Source organism: Cynara cardunculus (assembly GCF_001531365.2).
Source record: "Cynara cardunculus var. scolymus isolate 2C chromosome LG 17, CcrdV1, whole genome shotgun sequence".
In the NCBI taxonomy this organism is placed as follows: domain Eukaryota; kingdom Viridiplantae; phylum Streptophyta; class Magnoliopsida; order Asterales; family Asteraceae; genus Cynara; species Cynara cardunculus.
In genome coordinates, this window is record NC_037544.1 from 27124317 (window position 1) to 27140459 (window position 16143).

The following is a 16143-nucleotide window of genomic DNA, read 5'->3' on the forward strand; positions in this document are numbered from 1 at the left end:
TGTTTCTTTGAATTCCCCATCTTCCTCGTATTGGTCTTTTAATCTTTCGAAACCGGTAATTTCTTGGGCGAGCGTGACCATTAGCGTGGCTCTCCGACTTAGTGCATCCACTACTCGGTTTAGGACTCCTGCTTTGCGTTTGATCACAAAAGGGAATTTCTGCAAATAGCTCACCCATTGTGCGTGCATCTTACTTACCGTCTTTTGACTGTTGATGAACTTCAAGGCTTGGTGGTCGGTGAATAGAACGAACTCCTTTTGTACGAGATAGTGGTCCCATTGTTTTAGAGCACGAAAGACATCATAGAACTCTTGATCTTAAGTGCTCCACTTTTGTCTTGCCTCACTTAACTTCTTGCTGAAAAACGTTATCAGTCGCTTTTCCTGCAATAAAACCGCTTCGACTCCTACTCCGTTGGCATCGCATTCCACTTCAAATACCTTGTCGAAATCGGAAAGTGCAAGTATCGGGTCCCCATTGAAATTTGCCTTTCTTCAAAGATTCAGTAATAGGGGCGGTGATTGTACTAAAGTCTTTTACAAACCTTCTATAAAGGTTCCTAGACCGTGGAAGCTTCGGACATCCGTGAGGTTTTGGGGAGTAGACCATTCTTTGATCGCACGTACCTTTTCTTCATCTACTTTGACACCGGCTTCTCCGACAATGAAACCCAAAAACAGAAATTTGTGGATGCAGAAAGTGCACTTCTAGAAGTTGACGTAAAGTTTGCTTTCCTGGAGTACGGACAAAACTTTGTGGAGATGCTTGCTACGGATGTAGATGAGATGTCGTCGAAATACACAACGATGAAAGATCTGATGAAGGGTTTGAGGACTTGGTTCATCGTCCTCATGAAGGTGCTTGGAGCGTTGGAGGTGCCAAATGACATGATGAGCCATTTGTATAGACCGAAAGGCGTTTTGAACGCCGTCTACCATTCATCACCAGGTCGCATTCGGATTTGGTGGTAGTCAAGCATATCCTCTAGCGAGGGATCGGGAATCGATACTTGATGGTAATTTTGTTGATGGCGCGGCTACTGATGCACATCCTCCACTAATTGTTCTTCTTCCAAGAGAACAGGTACGACACAAGGGCTTAAGCTTTCACGGATGAAACCCTTTCGTAGGAGATCTTTGATTTGCTCCCTTAGGATCTCGTTCTCTTTTGGGCTCAGGCGGTAGTGAGGGAGGTTTGATAGGTTGGCACCGGGAATCAGGTCGATCTGATATTGGATGTCCCTCATGGGAGGTAGCTCAAGTGGTAAGTCATTGGCGGTGAGCTCTTTGAAGTCCTTGAGTATCCCGCTCACTTCTTTCGGAATTTTCTCTCCAATCTTTTCGACGTTCCTCAAGCCCTTTACAACGATCGGACAAAGACTTGGGTTTCTTTGAACGATTTTTCAAGAATCTGCTCGTTCGAGGTGATGATCAGAAAGTTTTCACCTTTCTTTTCTGGGGTGTGGTTGAAGTGAGTAACGGGTGCCATGGCGATCTTGTGTTCGCCCCATCGGAAGATCATGACTTTGTCTCTTCCCCGATACGTGACATCGTTGTCGTATTGCCATGGTCGACCGAGTAAGATGTGGCAAGCGTCCATCTCGACGACATCACAAGAAATTTCTTCCTTGTAAAGTTTACCGATGGAGAGTGGAACCTTACATACCTGGGTGATGTTGACTTGAGGGCCTTTCTTTACCCATCTGAGCGAGTACGGTGAATCATGCGGTTGAGTCGTTAGACCAAGATGATCTACTAACTTTTGGGACACCAAGTTTTCACAGCTTCCATTGTCTACAATCAAGTTACAGACTTTACGGTTGATGGAGCAGTAGGCACGAAAAAGATTTTTCTGTTGCTCCTCCTCTTTCGGTGATAGCAGGACTCGCTGGAGTATGATGCTCACCTTTTCCTCGAAATCTTCCTTTGTAAATTCCGCTCCTTCATACTCGTCCTCATTGCCGCTTTCCCTTTCTTCTACGATTCCGGCTGTCCTCTAGTTACTGCACTCGTTGGAACGATGGCCTGGTTGTCCACAGTGATAGAACTTGAACCCGGTGGGCTTGGTGTAGGGGTTGTTGGGTTTTGGTGTGGCCATTATGTTTTGAGCGGGGGTGGAGTTTTTGGGAGGATCGCGAGGGTTAGCCGTTACACTCTTCCCTTTATCAGGGGTGGAACTAAAGGCGTCGAAAGGAGTTTGAGTAGAGTACTTCGATAGGAGGCGGTTCGGGTAGACTCTTCCATCAGTTCAGCCTTCATCGCCAAACTGGATGCTTCGGTTACGGTCCATGCGGTTTGGAGGCCAATTTTTTCTTGTAAGGAACCCTTCAACCCGTTGATGTAACGAGCGACTCGTTGCCCTTCTGTTTCTCTGATCTTGTTCCGGTCTGAGAGACGTATAAATTCCATGGTGTACTCGGTCACGGATCTGGGTCCTTATAAACAATTCAGATACATTCGGTAGAAGATCTGCTCGTAATCCTCCGGTAGGAACCGTTCGGTCATCAGCTGCTTCATCCTCCTCCACGAGCATACGAGACCTTTTCGTTGGCGTTGTCGTTAGGTGGTTAGCTTATCCCACCAAACAACGGCTGTGCTTTTCAGGCGAAAAACAACCATCTTGACTTGTTTATGCTCCGGTATCTCCATGATATCGAAGAACCTGTTGACCTCGATCTGCCAGTTAAGGAATTCTTCCACGCCTACATTCCCGTGGAAATAAGGAATGTCGGCTTTCATTCGGTAGTTGGGGTCATTGCGTGGTTGATCGGCTATTTCTTCGGGTTCGGACTTTGAACTGGAACTGGCGGTGGGACGGGGTTGGACGCCACGAGGTGGCCGGTAATGATCAGTGTGCCTGTTTCTTCTCCATCGATTGTCGATTAAGGTGCCGATTTGTTCGGTGAAGGTGGTGGTGAGGGTCGCGAGAGTAATGTTGTGAGCAGTGTTGAAGGCCGCGGTGATACCTTCAAGATCTGCTCAAGTGAGTGGCTGGTTATCTCCCATCGTTAGATTAAAAAAGAGACAGGGATTATGTGCTCTGATACCAACTGACGCAGTAGGAAACACGAAAGGCTTGACAATTGTCAGAACCCAGAAAAAGGATTAAATCTCACAAGCGTAGGGCTTAAGAAAATAACAAGGATTCGTAAGAATTCTAAAAAAAGGCTAAGCTTTATTTAATTGATAATTGAATGAATAACTAATAAGGCTAAGGCTTGTTTAAATAGGCTAAGAAGCAAAGTTAATCTAGGAAACTAATAACTATGGTAGCTAGATAATTATGGTAGCTAGATAATTATTAAATAATGATAATGCAAAGAAAAGGAAATAAATCTGAAATTAATCAAAGGTTCAGTCAGCGTGGGTCAAGGCGCGACTCGCTGTCATGGCTTTGTTTGGTCTCGCTGCTCATCGATCTTTCGGGCTAACTGATCTACATCAACTACTAGAGTCATTACAAGCAATATTATTATTACGCTTAAGAAAATGAAAATTTGGACGCCCACGTGACCTAAATGTGCATGCCAAATAAAAGGGGCTATGGCGCAGAGAGCTGTTGAGGTGGTGGTGGCAAGTTGAGTTTTGGAAGTAGGGGTGACAGGGTACAAGTATCCTTACCTATCACATTTAAAGAGTTGTATGCCTGTCCAAATCATAAAAACCCAAAAGGATCAAATTCGATAAAAATACCATTATCTTTAGTGAGTTTGTGAACAGACACAAGTTTTTGATAAGATGAAGGTCGTGAAGGACGTATTTGAGTGAGAGGGGGTTAAAAGAGGAGAGATGTGTGTGACCATAACCATGAATTGGAATTTTATGACCACTATCGACAATAACATCACAATTTTTACTCAAAATTAAAATAAGAGGAAAGTATATTTGAGTCGAATGTCATGTGAGATATGGCCCTGTTTTCCATGTACCAATTTAGTCCAAAGGAATGAGTCCAACAGTGTGCATGGCGGCTTCAATATCAGTGGGGCTGGAAGTAGATGATACCGATGTTGAGTAGGATTGTGGAGGTCATGGCCCAAGAATACATGCCTTTTTGTTCGGATTGGGGGGGTCTAGGCCATTATGAAGTGGGCATATTAGGGTATAGGCAAGTTGGCATAACCCAAGGCATCCACTACAAAGGCTATTGGGGCTGGAAAGTAATGGTCTGCCAAGTGTTGGTGGTACAACTGAAGCTACCCACGCCATGGCCCCCGCCACGTTGACCACTGTTGCCACAACTTGGGTTGGGCCGCTTCATCGACCCCCATTGTTATGACCTGGCCTGTCGCTACGAGTTTGCTTCCCTCTCTGATTTCCTCATCCATTGCCTGAGGAGGGGGGCTGATGAACATATTCGCTATAGGGTGAGTCTTAGAGATCCTTGGAGGGTGTGTTGAGCATGACAGAATTGGCAGTGGCGGTTGAGATGCTTTTTTGATCAGACCGACTTCCTTAAGCATTAACATGTATCTGGCTTAGTAGAAAGGGGGTAGAGGATCACTCTGACGGGTAAGAGTTTTAACACCATTTAGGCCCCGCAAACATTTGAAGAACGAGACTTTAGAGACTGGGACACGAACATTCTTAAGTTGATCAGATAATACCTTAAGCTTTTAACAGTAGGCGACGGCATTAGGAAAGTCTTCTTTAATAGTGTTAGAGAATTCATGTTCAAATGTGACCGTATGGGAATTTTGTTGCCTTGAAATATGTCTCGTAGCTGGTTCCAAGCTTCCATGGTCGTCGAGTCGGGTTCCAAAATAGGCTGCGAGAGATCACTAGAGATGATGGCATAAATCTAATGGACCACAATTGCGTCAAGCCTGGACCATAACTCGAGAACTTCATCTTTTGAGATAGTCGATCATGAGCCCGTTAAGGTGGAATGATGTGTTGAATAACATGGTGAGATCGGGCATGAATTTTGAACAGTTCCACTTACATCACATATTGGACGATTTCCATCTCAAGGATGATGGGTATAAGGCTCTTGACAGTGGAAACGGCTAAGGAAACATGGAAGGAGGAGTGACCGGAAGACGGAGAGTTGCGGATTTTTTCATCAGGAAGGATGATGATGGCAGCAGTTTGCTTTAGGTACGCCCGATAATTTTGGTATAGGGGAGAGAGGAGTGATTTTTAGGTAGCTATGATACCATAAAAGCAATTGGAATCCTTGCCTCTCATTCAGGGACGGACCTATAAATGTTTTCAAACGGTGGCACCACATAATTAATATAATATAGATCCAAAAATAATTACAAAAATATGGTTTTTATAGGAACGATAAACAACTCCTAAACTTGTACCCGATGTGTCTTCATCTTTTGAAACCGGTCAATATATACCGAAAAATAATTACAAAAATATAGTTTTTATAGAATTGAGAAACAACTCCTCCTAAATTTGTCCTCGGCGTGTCTTCATCTTTTGGAAACGATCGATGAAATCTTCATTTTTAACATTATTATGTGCTTCCTTTTCTATGGCACAAATGAGGGCATAATTCAAAAGGTCATCGCCAATTCGATTACGTATATGGCTAAATCTGAAAAGTGAAAATAGAGACCAAAGTCACCAAATAGCCATGTAGCAAGTGAAAATCTTTCGAGAATCGCCACTTGAGAGTTGAGAATCGTTCGAGTCTTCTAGCCGATTTTCAATTTCCGTCACTCACTTGCTGCTGTCTGGTCTGGACTTGCTTGCCGACTTGCACCTGTTCCTGTTTGTTCTCGTAATCTCGTTGGCCGGCTGCTAAGTTTTAATTAGGCTTTGCATATTAGGCTTTTGATTTGGCCATTTGGGCTTTGTTTTATTTGGGTTTCAGTTGCACGATTTGGGTTTCAGGAAAATACGATAGCACCTTCTAAAACGATACGGTTGCACCATTCACAAACCTACATTTTTTCCTTTCGATGGAGAATTAATACGGTGGCACGTGCCACCTAAACCATTAACCACCCAGCTAGATCCGTCCATGCTCTCATTCATTATGCACAACTATTTATATAAGAATAGACTTAGCTATCCCTAAGTAAAGTTAATCAAATCCTAACTAATACAATAATCATTCACATAAAAGAATATCTACAACATCGATGCATATCTTCTATCAATAGTATTTAATTCTTTTTTAAAGGAAAATAAGAAAAGTCTAAAATGCTTATAACTTAACTGGGATTTCTAATGCCGGTTAATGAAGGGAACAAATTTGAACGCTTTTATATGCCACGATGAGTCGATAACTGTTTTGTATTTTTGAAACTTAATGAACGAAAAGTGTTAATAGTAAACAAACCACATTTGTAGTTTACTTTTTGTTTTATGTTTATGAAAAACTTTAAAGAATTTTTGGTAAATTTACAATCATTTCATTTTTGTGTAAGTTAGAGTTCCTTCAAATTTATAAAATGGTATTGAGATAACTATTTTCATATATCCAAGTGTACGATGAAAAAACTCTTACCACTTTATGAAATAATGATTATAGATCTGATCCAATTTGAGAAGAACTACGCTTACACCATGACATGTCTTTTAAAACATGGATATTTAAGAAATATTTTTCGATACCATAATTTTATTATTTTGGATATTCAAATAAATTAATGATATTACAATTTAACTTCACTAATTAACAGGCTAGCCTTATAAAATATTATATCATGAATTCTGGTTTAACCTTTTTATTTTATTTTATTTTATTAAAAGAATATCTTTGAATATTTAAATATTCTTATTAAATTAGGAATCAAATCTAACTTTTGTTTTACTCTAACATTCAATTGGGAATGAACCAGAAAACATGAATTTGTAAAAGATGGAAAGCACCAAATGATTACCTTCCTCACACTCTTTCCCCGATGAAAAAAAACAAATTCAAAATCACAAATAAATAAAGTATTACACTCTGTTTATTTAACTATCATATTTTTTTTTGTTTGATCTTTACTTTTTACTGGATAGGATTCTCAATCATTCTCATTTTCATAATAGATACGTTAAGTAACCCCATAAGCAACTCTCAACAAATAAAGTATTACACTCCGTTTTGATCTTACTTTTTACGGGATAAGATTCTCTCAGTCATTTCCATTTCCATTTCCATAACAGAGATAAGTTAGGTGACCCCATAAGCAATTGTTAGTTAACGTTTGATAAAACTGTATAACAAAAACAAACAACCCTTAATCATCTATTTAGCCGAGCAAATAAACTCTTGATACCGTTAAGTTATAAACAAAGACACCCTTAATTGTATATGTTTAGATATATTCTAATAAAAACAAATAAAGAGTCTTTTGACCAATATCAAAGTTACTACTTTTGAACAAGGATTCATTATTAAAAAAATAAAAATAAAAACAACTTGAAAAAAAATGTCAGTATATTATAATACTAATTAATAAATAAATAAAAAGTAAAAGGGAAAAAAAAAAAAAAAAAACATGAATAAGGTTTCCCTCCCACCCAATTCAACATGACAGACTTTAGTGTCCTTTTCCATTCCAGACAAGAAAAAGCAAAGCAGATAACAGAAGCCACACTTTTTCAGTAGTAATTTCTTTGTTGCCTGCCTCACTCACTGCATATTCTTTAATCAAACACAAAGAGAAAGACAAAAAACCAATTGAATCATTATTTCCACCATCTCATCTCATCTCATCTCATCTGTGTTGCAGATTTTGTACCTCCCCTAACAACAAGTAAAGAATCTTCAGAATTAAATAAACAAGAATAATAATAACAATCTGCATTTCCCCATTTGGGCATTTCTCTCATTCTATCATAACTCTAAAAACATACTCCATTTTGTTAGACATCATTTCTGTTTTTCTTCAAAACTGTAATTCACCTAAATTCTACCAGCAATCCACACCTCTTATGGTTAGTTCACCCAATTGTAATTGCAACTATATCTACACCTCTTTCAACACGAAGCAGATGGACCCACCCACGACTGCTCACCAACAAGATCCCTTTACAGCGGGTGTCGTTCGCCTTTCTCTGTTCATGGGAATCAAATCCAGCTTCCAATTCTGTCTAAGCATGAAAAAGAATGGAATATTTACTCGATTAGGATACTCTAATACTTCCTTCCTTCCAAAATAAGCATCCACGTTTCTGTTTAAGTTTGTCCCAAAATAACTATCCACCTTCAAAAATATTTTCAATTCTACCCTTAATTATGAGATACATAAATTCATTACTCCCTTTGTTACTAAGGGTATAATTGTCGGTTAGTTAATTAAAAGGTACAATAATTACACACTCCTAAAACTTGTGCCTTTTTCATTGTGGAAACTCATTTTGGGACGTTGTGTAATGTATTTATGTGAAAGAACCCTCAAGATTTTCTTGTTAAAATGAACATGAATTGAAGCTTACCATTGATTAGTTAGAAAAAGCAGAGTTCGGTGTAGCCATTGGCGTATGGCAAGAGCTCCTCGACCTCAATCCTAGAGCTGGAGCAGCTCATGCTTCTTCTAAATCGGCTGTGGACTAACTCAACCTCGGCCCAGAATAAGCTGTATACTGGCCTATGATCCGAAAATCTAGATTCACCACGGACATATGATAACTGATGAAGACCCCTCCCATACCACAAGATACGATCACACCTTCACATGTGAATATTAACCATATCAACAAAGGTTGCTTCTATGTTCTAACCACAAGTGTTCTCCATTATAAACCAAACCAAACCAAACCAAACCAAACATACCCAGAATATCCTACATGGAGTAGGGTTTGAGAGAGGTACGATGAACAAAGACCTTTCCTCTACCCTAATAGGTAGAGAGGTTTTCATTATAAAAAGTGTAAATATCATGTATACTAAAATCCGTACCATGCAGGCGTTCTTCTTTTCTCCTTATGGTGCAAATTATCCCCTGTATATCTATCTGAATTAGTCAAATACTTGTAAGTGGGTGGAAAATATATCCTCCCTTCATTCCATCCTTGGAAGACTCGGCCCCTTCGTTGTTCAATTCGCAGCTGCAAGAATAAAATATTGGTTAGAAATAAAGAAACATCATTAACACAGGTTTGGTAAGACAAAGCAAGAGAAGCATACACCATACTTGATCTTTCTCCAATAATGCTCTCCAGTTTTGCATCTCAACAAGTGCCTTTGCTGATCGGTAAGAGAGGGCGATTCGGTAATTCAGATCCCCAAGCCATATGATTCGACTGAACCAGTATACAGAATATCAGAATCTTAGCAACTAACTTTCACTTGTTCTGGGATTCCTACTATTTTCAGCAAAATAACTAAAAGATAACATAAAGAACTGATTTATAAGAAGCCAATACGAGTATTTTTATATGCATCAAGTTAATAGAAGTTAGAACAATGAGAAAAGGAAGCTAATTTATGATCTTACTCGTGTTCAAGTATTGTCTCTGGGGATTTTTCGTCTTTGATGCCTTGAACAGGTGGAAATCTTGTTTTCTTAATGATTTCCATGAAATCAGAATTCCTTCTTAGTTCATCTCCCTCCTTCTCTCCAGAAGTCAAATGAGTGCAGACAAAGCAAAAACTTGTTTGATGCAACAACATACTGACGGATACCGATCCCTGCAAAAGAAAAACAAAGTGATTATCCGTTTCATTTCAATCTTTCAATATAAAAATTAAAATGGAACGTTAAAGATGGTAAGATTATCGATACCTTATTTCCAAGATATCCCATCAATCCTCTGCCAACACACGACACTTTCAAGTTTCGAACATGTTCCCTCAATTCACTCCTCACCCAGACTGTCAGAAAAACGCCAACCATTTGCTTACTTGCAACCAAACAGTAGCTTGATTGGCCCGGCATTCTATATCCATCTTCCATACTGTTGGATCCCCAATTGGACATTGGCGAGAATGAATTGGTGTTCTGTAAATCTTCCATGGGACCATAATCATCATCAGATGAACCCCATCTTGAATAATCACTTGGTCTTTGACCCCATGAGTAATTACTGGGCCTGTGACCAGATGAATAGTCACTTGGTCTGTAATTTGAGTAGTCACTTGGCCTGTAATTTGAGTAGTCACTAGGTCTGTGACTAGAGGAGGAATAGTCACTTGGTCTGTGACTTGAAGAACAGTCACTTGGCCGATGACCAAAGATGGCTCGGTCACATACACTATAACGGCGATCAAGGTGGGGTTGCTGCATTGATGAATCATTTTCATTTCTCCAGCTATGAGATGCCTGAAAAGACCGGCGATGGAAGAATGATGAAGTTTTGTTTCTTGTTGATCCTTCAAAATCAGCATCGTATTCAGCAACCGGATCAGGAACTGGAGATGGTGTGTAGCATCCATTTCCATTACCCCCACTGGTGCCAGGCCGATTGTTTAGTGTTCTACGTATTAGAGCCAACCATCGTTTTGCAGGGCCGTTGTCTTCTGCGCCTAGAATATTAGCTGCATTCAGAGGAACTATTTCTTGGAATCTGAAACAAGAAACATATATCATCAAAAGGGGAAGCTGGAACCCAAAGCCCATTAGAAAATTAGAAACTGAAATCATACCCAAGAACGTATATGTCAGCAGGAGGGGCAGCATGTAACCAATCATCAAGATTCATTTTACTAGAAGGGGATTTTCCTCCCACATTCCATGTAGCTGAAAAGATGCTGGTTCAAGATTGGAATACTGTAATTAGTATTTAATCATTAAGAAGATAGAAAGTCAAAAAGGGGAAACAATTATGAGATTTTAACACACCTGTAGTTCTGCACATTTATAACCTGAGGGTGGTCAAGATCAACCCTTCCCCACCTACGAGACTCTGTACTCTTGCTGGATTTCTCTGTTCATTGAAGTGATATATAGCATAAGTTAATCATTTCACCAATCAACAGAGAATTGTTTAACTACTCAACTCTGATGGCATCGAGAAAAAGTTAAGAGCCCAGATTGTACCAGTTTTGGTTTTCTTGATCGCAGGTGGTTCTCTTTCACAGAAGCTACTCATCCATCCCCCATCACCACCTATGATATCATAGCATACCAAGCATCAGTTAGTGAAATTGGTATAGAAATAAAAACAAACAGGTGGTGTGCAGGTAGAGAAACAACAAAAGTGGTGACGTTAAGCAAAACAAAAATCCATCAAAGGATATCATAAATAACTTTGATTCAAAAGCCCCAAGGTATATTATTAGATACCCACCTCCAGAAACAACATTATCCGCTTCAGATTCCTCGGTTTTGCTCTTGATATTGAACCACTTTCGCACCAGTTTCCTTGACCAAGAGAACTTCAAAAAACGAGAAAAAAGAAGCATCACTCACCAAACCCATACATACACTAATCAAGCAGAATAACAATCTAAGTAAAATTAAAAACCTTATTGCTTTTGGAATTTCCATCTCTCATTGCTGCTGCTGCTGCTTCCTACCAATTTACTTTGACCCAGTATCTCGTATAGTTGTCGGTAAATGAAGACAATGTTGATCCTTAACAGCTATGGCGTGTGTTGATATGGAACATTTATATGTAATAAAGAAGGAAAACCCAGAAGAATTAAGGGCACGAGGATCAAAGAGAGACAATCCCCTTTAATGCGTGGAAGTGAGATTAGTTAGATTCCGAGGCAAACATTAAAGTGAGAGAGGGTTTCTTTCTCCAGACACGCCCTCGTTCTTCGCAGCAGCAAAAGCATCGACGAATTTGAATGGAATAAAGTGAAGGCAAGCCAACCCATGACCCCAACCCGGCCCTGGTGGTGGGGACAGCCGGGTCAACTGACCGGAACCAGCTGCCCGGTGAATGGGATCAGCAACAGGATAGTGTGCCCATTGGCCATTTGGTTGTGGTTTTCCAACCAAAGTAAAGCAAATTATAGATAATGGACAATCATAAAAAGGGTATATGTATTTATTCCCTAATCATAATGGGAAATATGATGATTATGTAAATGCAAGGGGTGTCTATATAAATTAAATGAGATGTATACATATGGAGAAAGTTTATTCAATCAAATTTCGACAGTTTATCAAAACAAAGATTATATTCGAATCAAAGTATGTTGTATTTTCATACAATATGTTGTTTTTCTAATCGGCATGAAAAAAAATACATGTTTTTACTTCAAATTGTAATAACAATATAGTATTACTTCAATTGAAATGTTTTTACTCAATTTAAGAAAAGATTATCCAATTTCTCAAAAGAAATTCATCATCCGAAGATCTTATCCTGTTTATTAATCTCTCATTCATAAATGAATATCGTAAATGATACTTTTGTTTGTATCTTTACATATGTCGACAGTAAAATACATGGTATTCATCCTTTATTGCAATACCAATGCACATTGAGTGGTCTTTACCTCTGTGTTTTAGTGAAATGTCTTTGCTCAAATGCATGCTCGTATTCAGTATTTTGGATGATTCATTGGGTACCTTTTGCCTCTTTCTGGGCGTGGTCCTGGTCTATGTTGTTATGTATTAGCCATGTGTCTTTCTCTACGCTTTTCAATTGGCATTTTAGATATGGCCTTATGTTTTCCATCTCTCAAACGTCTCCCATGTTTTGTCCTTGACTCTATACTATGCCATGGCAATTGATGGTCTTTATGTTCCATATCTCTTGAATTCTTCATATGTGCATCTCTTGATCAGTGGTTTATGTTCTTCCAAGCTCCATATCTTTAAGGGAGTCCAGACGCCTGGTCATTTAGTTCTCACTTTACTCAACAAGTTCATTCATAATCAAATACATTCATGAAGACATCATCATCTAGACAACCTCAAAGTTCGAATGAATCGAAGTGCAATGTATGTCATTCATTCATCCATCTCACAATCTAGGGTTCTTACTAGTGTCATTTTCAGGGTCTGTTTTTCTTCTAACAAGATAACTAGAATTTGGATGGCAATAACTTTTCAAGCGACATGCAGGCTCAAGTAGTTTTCTTATGGATTGAATTAGATTCAGTTTGGTACTATCAATTCCTGTTGTAGACCATATATCTATTTTGCATCAAAAAATTGTTAGATTTATATGTGTGCATACATACATACATACATACATACATACATACATACATACATACATACATACATAATTCATTTGTTATAAAAGTGTATTGTTGTGTGTATGTGAGAGATATAGTCTTGTTGCCAATTTTAGGTGAGGGATATTGAAAGTTGATGAAGTAGGAATTAATGTTTGTTTTGTAGCATAATAAATATGTGGGCTTTGCATGGCAAGACAAAGAAATATGTTTGTTTTTATATGTATTCTATTTAATTCATAACTTTTTATTTATTTATTTATTTTTAGGATTAAAATTAATCAAAAATACTTTTTCTTAAAAAGTTTGTTTAGGTGTTTATACCAAGACATTTCAAATAAGAAAGTATGATGGTAATTTCTTTTAACGTTGATTTTTGTTTATGAATATGAAGTAGTGGTACGTTTCTTTTTTCTATTCACAAAGTTGTAGTTTTATGTCCTTTTAATTGCATAAAAAAGAAAATACAAGATGATGTTTCGTAATGGTATAAAGTGGCATAATATGTTCCCAAAATTACACTTTTGAAAGTATATTCTATAAAATAAAAACTGAAATAAACTACATTCTACTTTAACAACTATTTGTCCTTTTAACATGCATCATAACTAATTAACATTTTATCCATCAAATTGTCGTTCAATATTGTTGTCTCATATTCACTATTTCTGACACTTGTTATTAACTGAAATGATACAACTGATGACTTATTGATTATTTATATTTTAAATTTGATTAGGAAACGATTGACATGGTTATTATATAATTACTAGAAGAGTACTCGTGCAATGCAACGGGACACATCTCAATTTTAATGTTTTATTTTATTATTTGTCTATCTCGATGTTATAATATGATTTTATGTGTTTTTAAGAAAAACAATAATGATTTTATTTTTGAATAAAATATAAATTTGAAGATATCATAAAAATTTTAAATTTATATATATATCAATGTTAATATCAAATCAACTATTTAAAAGTTTTCATTTTTTATGTAATTTTTTTAATATATTTTATTATTATAATTTAATTTAAGTTTAATAATGAAATAATTTATTTTTGGTTTAATAATATAAATTTTATAAAGATAATAATTAAGTATTATGTTATAACTCAATGATTATTCTAATTATATTTTAGATTTTTATATTTAAAATGAGATCTTATCCTGTATTTGATTATGTTTATCTGCAGTTAGTTACACGAATTCATATATGGAGCTTTAATAAATTATACTTACGCACAATCTACTTGCAATCTTGAGTTTTAAGTAATATGCATTATTAAACAGTACTTTACGCATAAAAATTGGTTTTTAAGAGTTTTTGTCAAATGCTTTATAATATACTATAGATATAGAGAGGAAGGATCATGTGAAAATTTATACATTTTGCGAGAAGATAGGAAGTTTCAATATCATATATGATTACACTTCTTTGGATATGTTTAATCTTATATTGTTAAGAGTCTATGTGTTGTCAATGCAACATTTGTTTAATCGTATATGATTAAGCTTGTGTATCATGTGTGTAATCATATATGATTAAGCTTGTGTATCATGTGTGTAATCATATATGATATTTAAACTTCTTGTCTTCCCGCAAAACGTTTAACTTTTCGTTTGAACTTGTCCTTATATATGTATGTGTGTATGTACATATATATAGGGTTAAGTTCCAGTAAGAAGGGGAAATTATGGTGATAAGTGTAAGAATGATCTTCATCCTTGGATCAGTCGTAATTGAATGTCAACACTAATAAGATGCACCGAGATGCACCCGATCAATTCTCTTCTAAAGCACAATTCATAGATAGAAATGAGATTAAAATTTATCAAGTATTTGAATCTATTCTTTCGCTTCTCATCTTAACTATTTTTCTCACATGATCCTTCGCCCATAGGGTTGGTATCTAGTGGGAAGGAGAATTAAGTTGATAAGCGTAAGAAATGACCTCCACCATTGGATGTACATTAGGATGAGATGCACCGAGATGCACCAGATCAATCCCTATATCAAACGTGATTCATGGGTGGGTGATTAAAGGTGATTAAATATATATATATATATATATATACACACACACACACACACACATATATAGGGTTGGGTTCACGTGAGACCAAGGGTTTTTCATGAGACACGTAAGACCAATTTATGTTCATTGATCAATTTTATAAGCTAATGATCTAATGGTCTAAAGTTGCACGGTAGCAATTTTGTGACTATTGAGAAGTCTCGTGGCAATTTTGTGACTATTGAGAAGTCTCGTGACAATTTTGTGATTATGAATGTTTAGATTGTAGATCTAATCTAAGGGTTGAGAATTAGTCTTACGGGTCTCACGAGAAACCTTTGGTCCCAAATGGTCCCAAGTCTACATACACACACACACACACACATATATATATATATATATATATGTGTGTGTATATATATACATATATGTATGTAGGGGCCTATTTAAGGGAAAACTGATTAGTTTGTGGTAACTGTGAGATCTAATCTCAATCACAAATCAATGGATAAATTAGAAAATTAATAATTATGGTAGTTTGAGTTAAAATTATAATTAGAAGGCATTTTAGGTATTTTTAAAAAACTCATCTCTCCTCTCTCATCTCTCCGACCTCCGGCCTCCGGTGAACATTAATCCGGCAGGTACCAAGTAATCACAAAGATAGACAATGTGATACCCATTGTGATATAATGTGATACCAACTATGACCAACTCGAACCTTAAAAACAAAGATAGACAATGTGATACCCATTGTAATACACAATGTGATACCCATTGTGATATACTGTGGTATCGATTTCACCAGAGGCCGAAGATTGAAGGTCGGAGAGATGAGAGAGGAGAGAGGAGAGAAGAGTTTTTAAAAAATACCTAATATGTCCTCTAATTATAATTTTAACTCAAACTACCATAATTATTAATTTCCTAATTTATCTGTTGATTTGTGGTTGAGATAAGACCTCACAGTTACCACAAACTATTCAGTTCTCATTTGATTAGGCCCCTATGTATGTATGTATGTATATATATATATATATATGTGTAGAGAGAGAGAAAAAAAAAGTTTCAAATACAAACCATACAAATTAT

The 16143-nt window shown here is 37.1% G+C and overlaps 1 protein-coding gene across 1 annotated transcript; it reads right to left on the minus strand.

Moving 5' to 3' along the window:
- Window positions 1-7620: 7620 nt before the first annotated feature.
- LOC112500667 (type IV inositol polyphosphate 5-phosphatase 7-like) lies at window positions 7621-11585 on the minus strand. Its single transcript, XM_025104211.1, has 11 exons — window positions 11362-11585; window positions 11185-11272; window positions 10935-11003; window positions 10737-10821; window positions 10541-10645; window positions 9681-10461; window positions 9393-9586; window positions 9090-9198; window positions 8855-9003; window positions 8392-8624; window positions 7621-8046 (listed from the first exon to the last, which is right to left on the minus strand). Exons 1-10 carry the CDS (start codon window positions 11389-11391, stop codon window positions 8402-8404), a joined length of 1833 nt encoding a protein of 610 aa, XP_024959979.1. The 5' UTR covers window positions 11392-11585; the 3' UTR covers window positions 7621-8046; window positions 8392-8401.
- Window positions 11586-16143: the final 4558 nt, after the last annotated feature.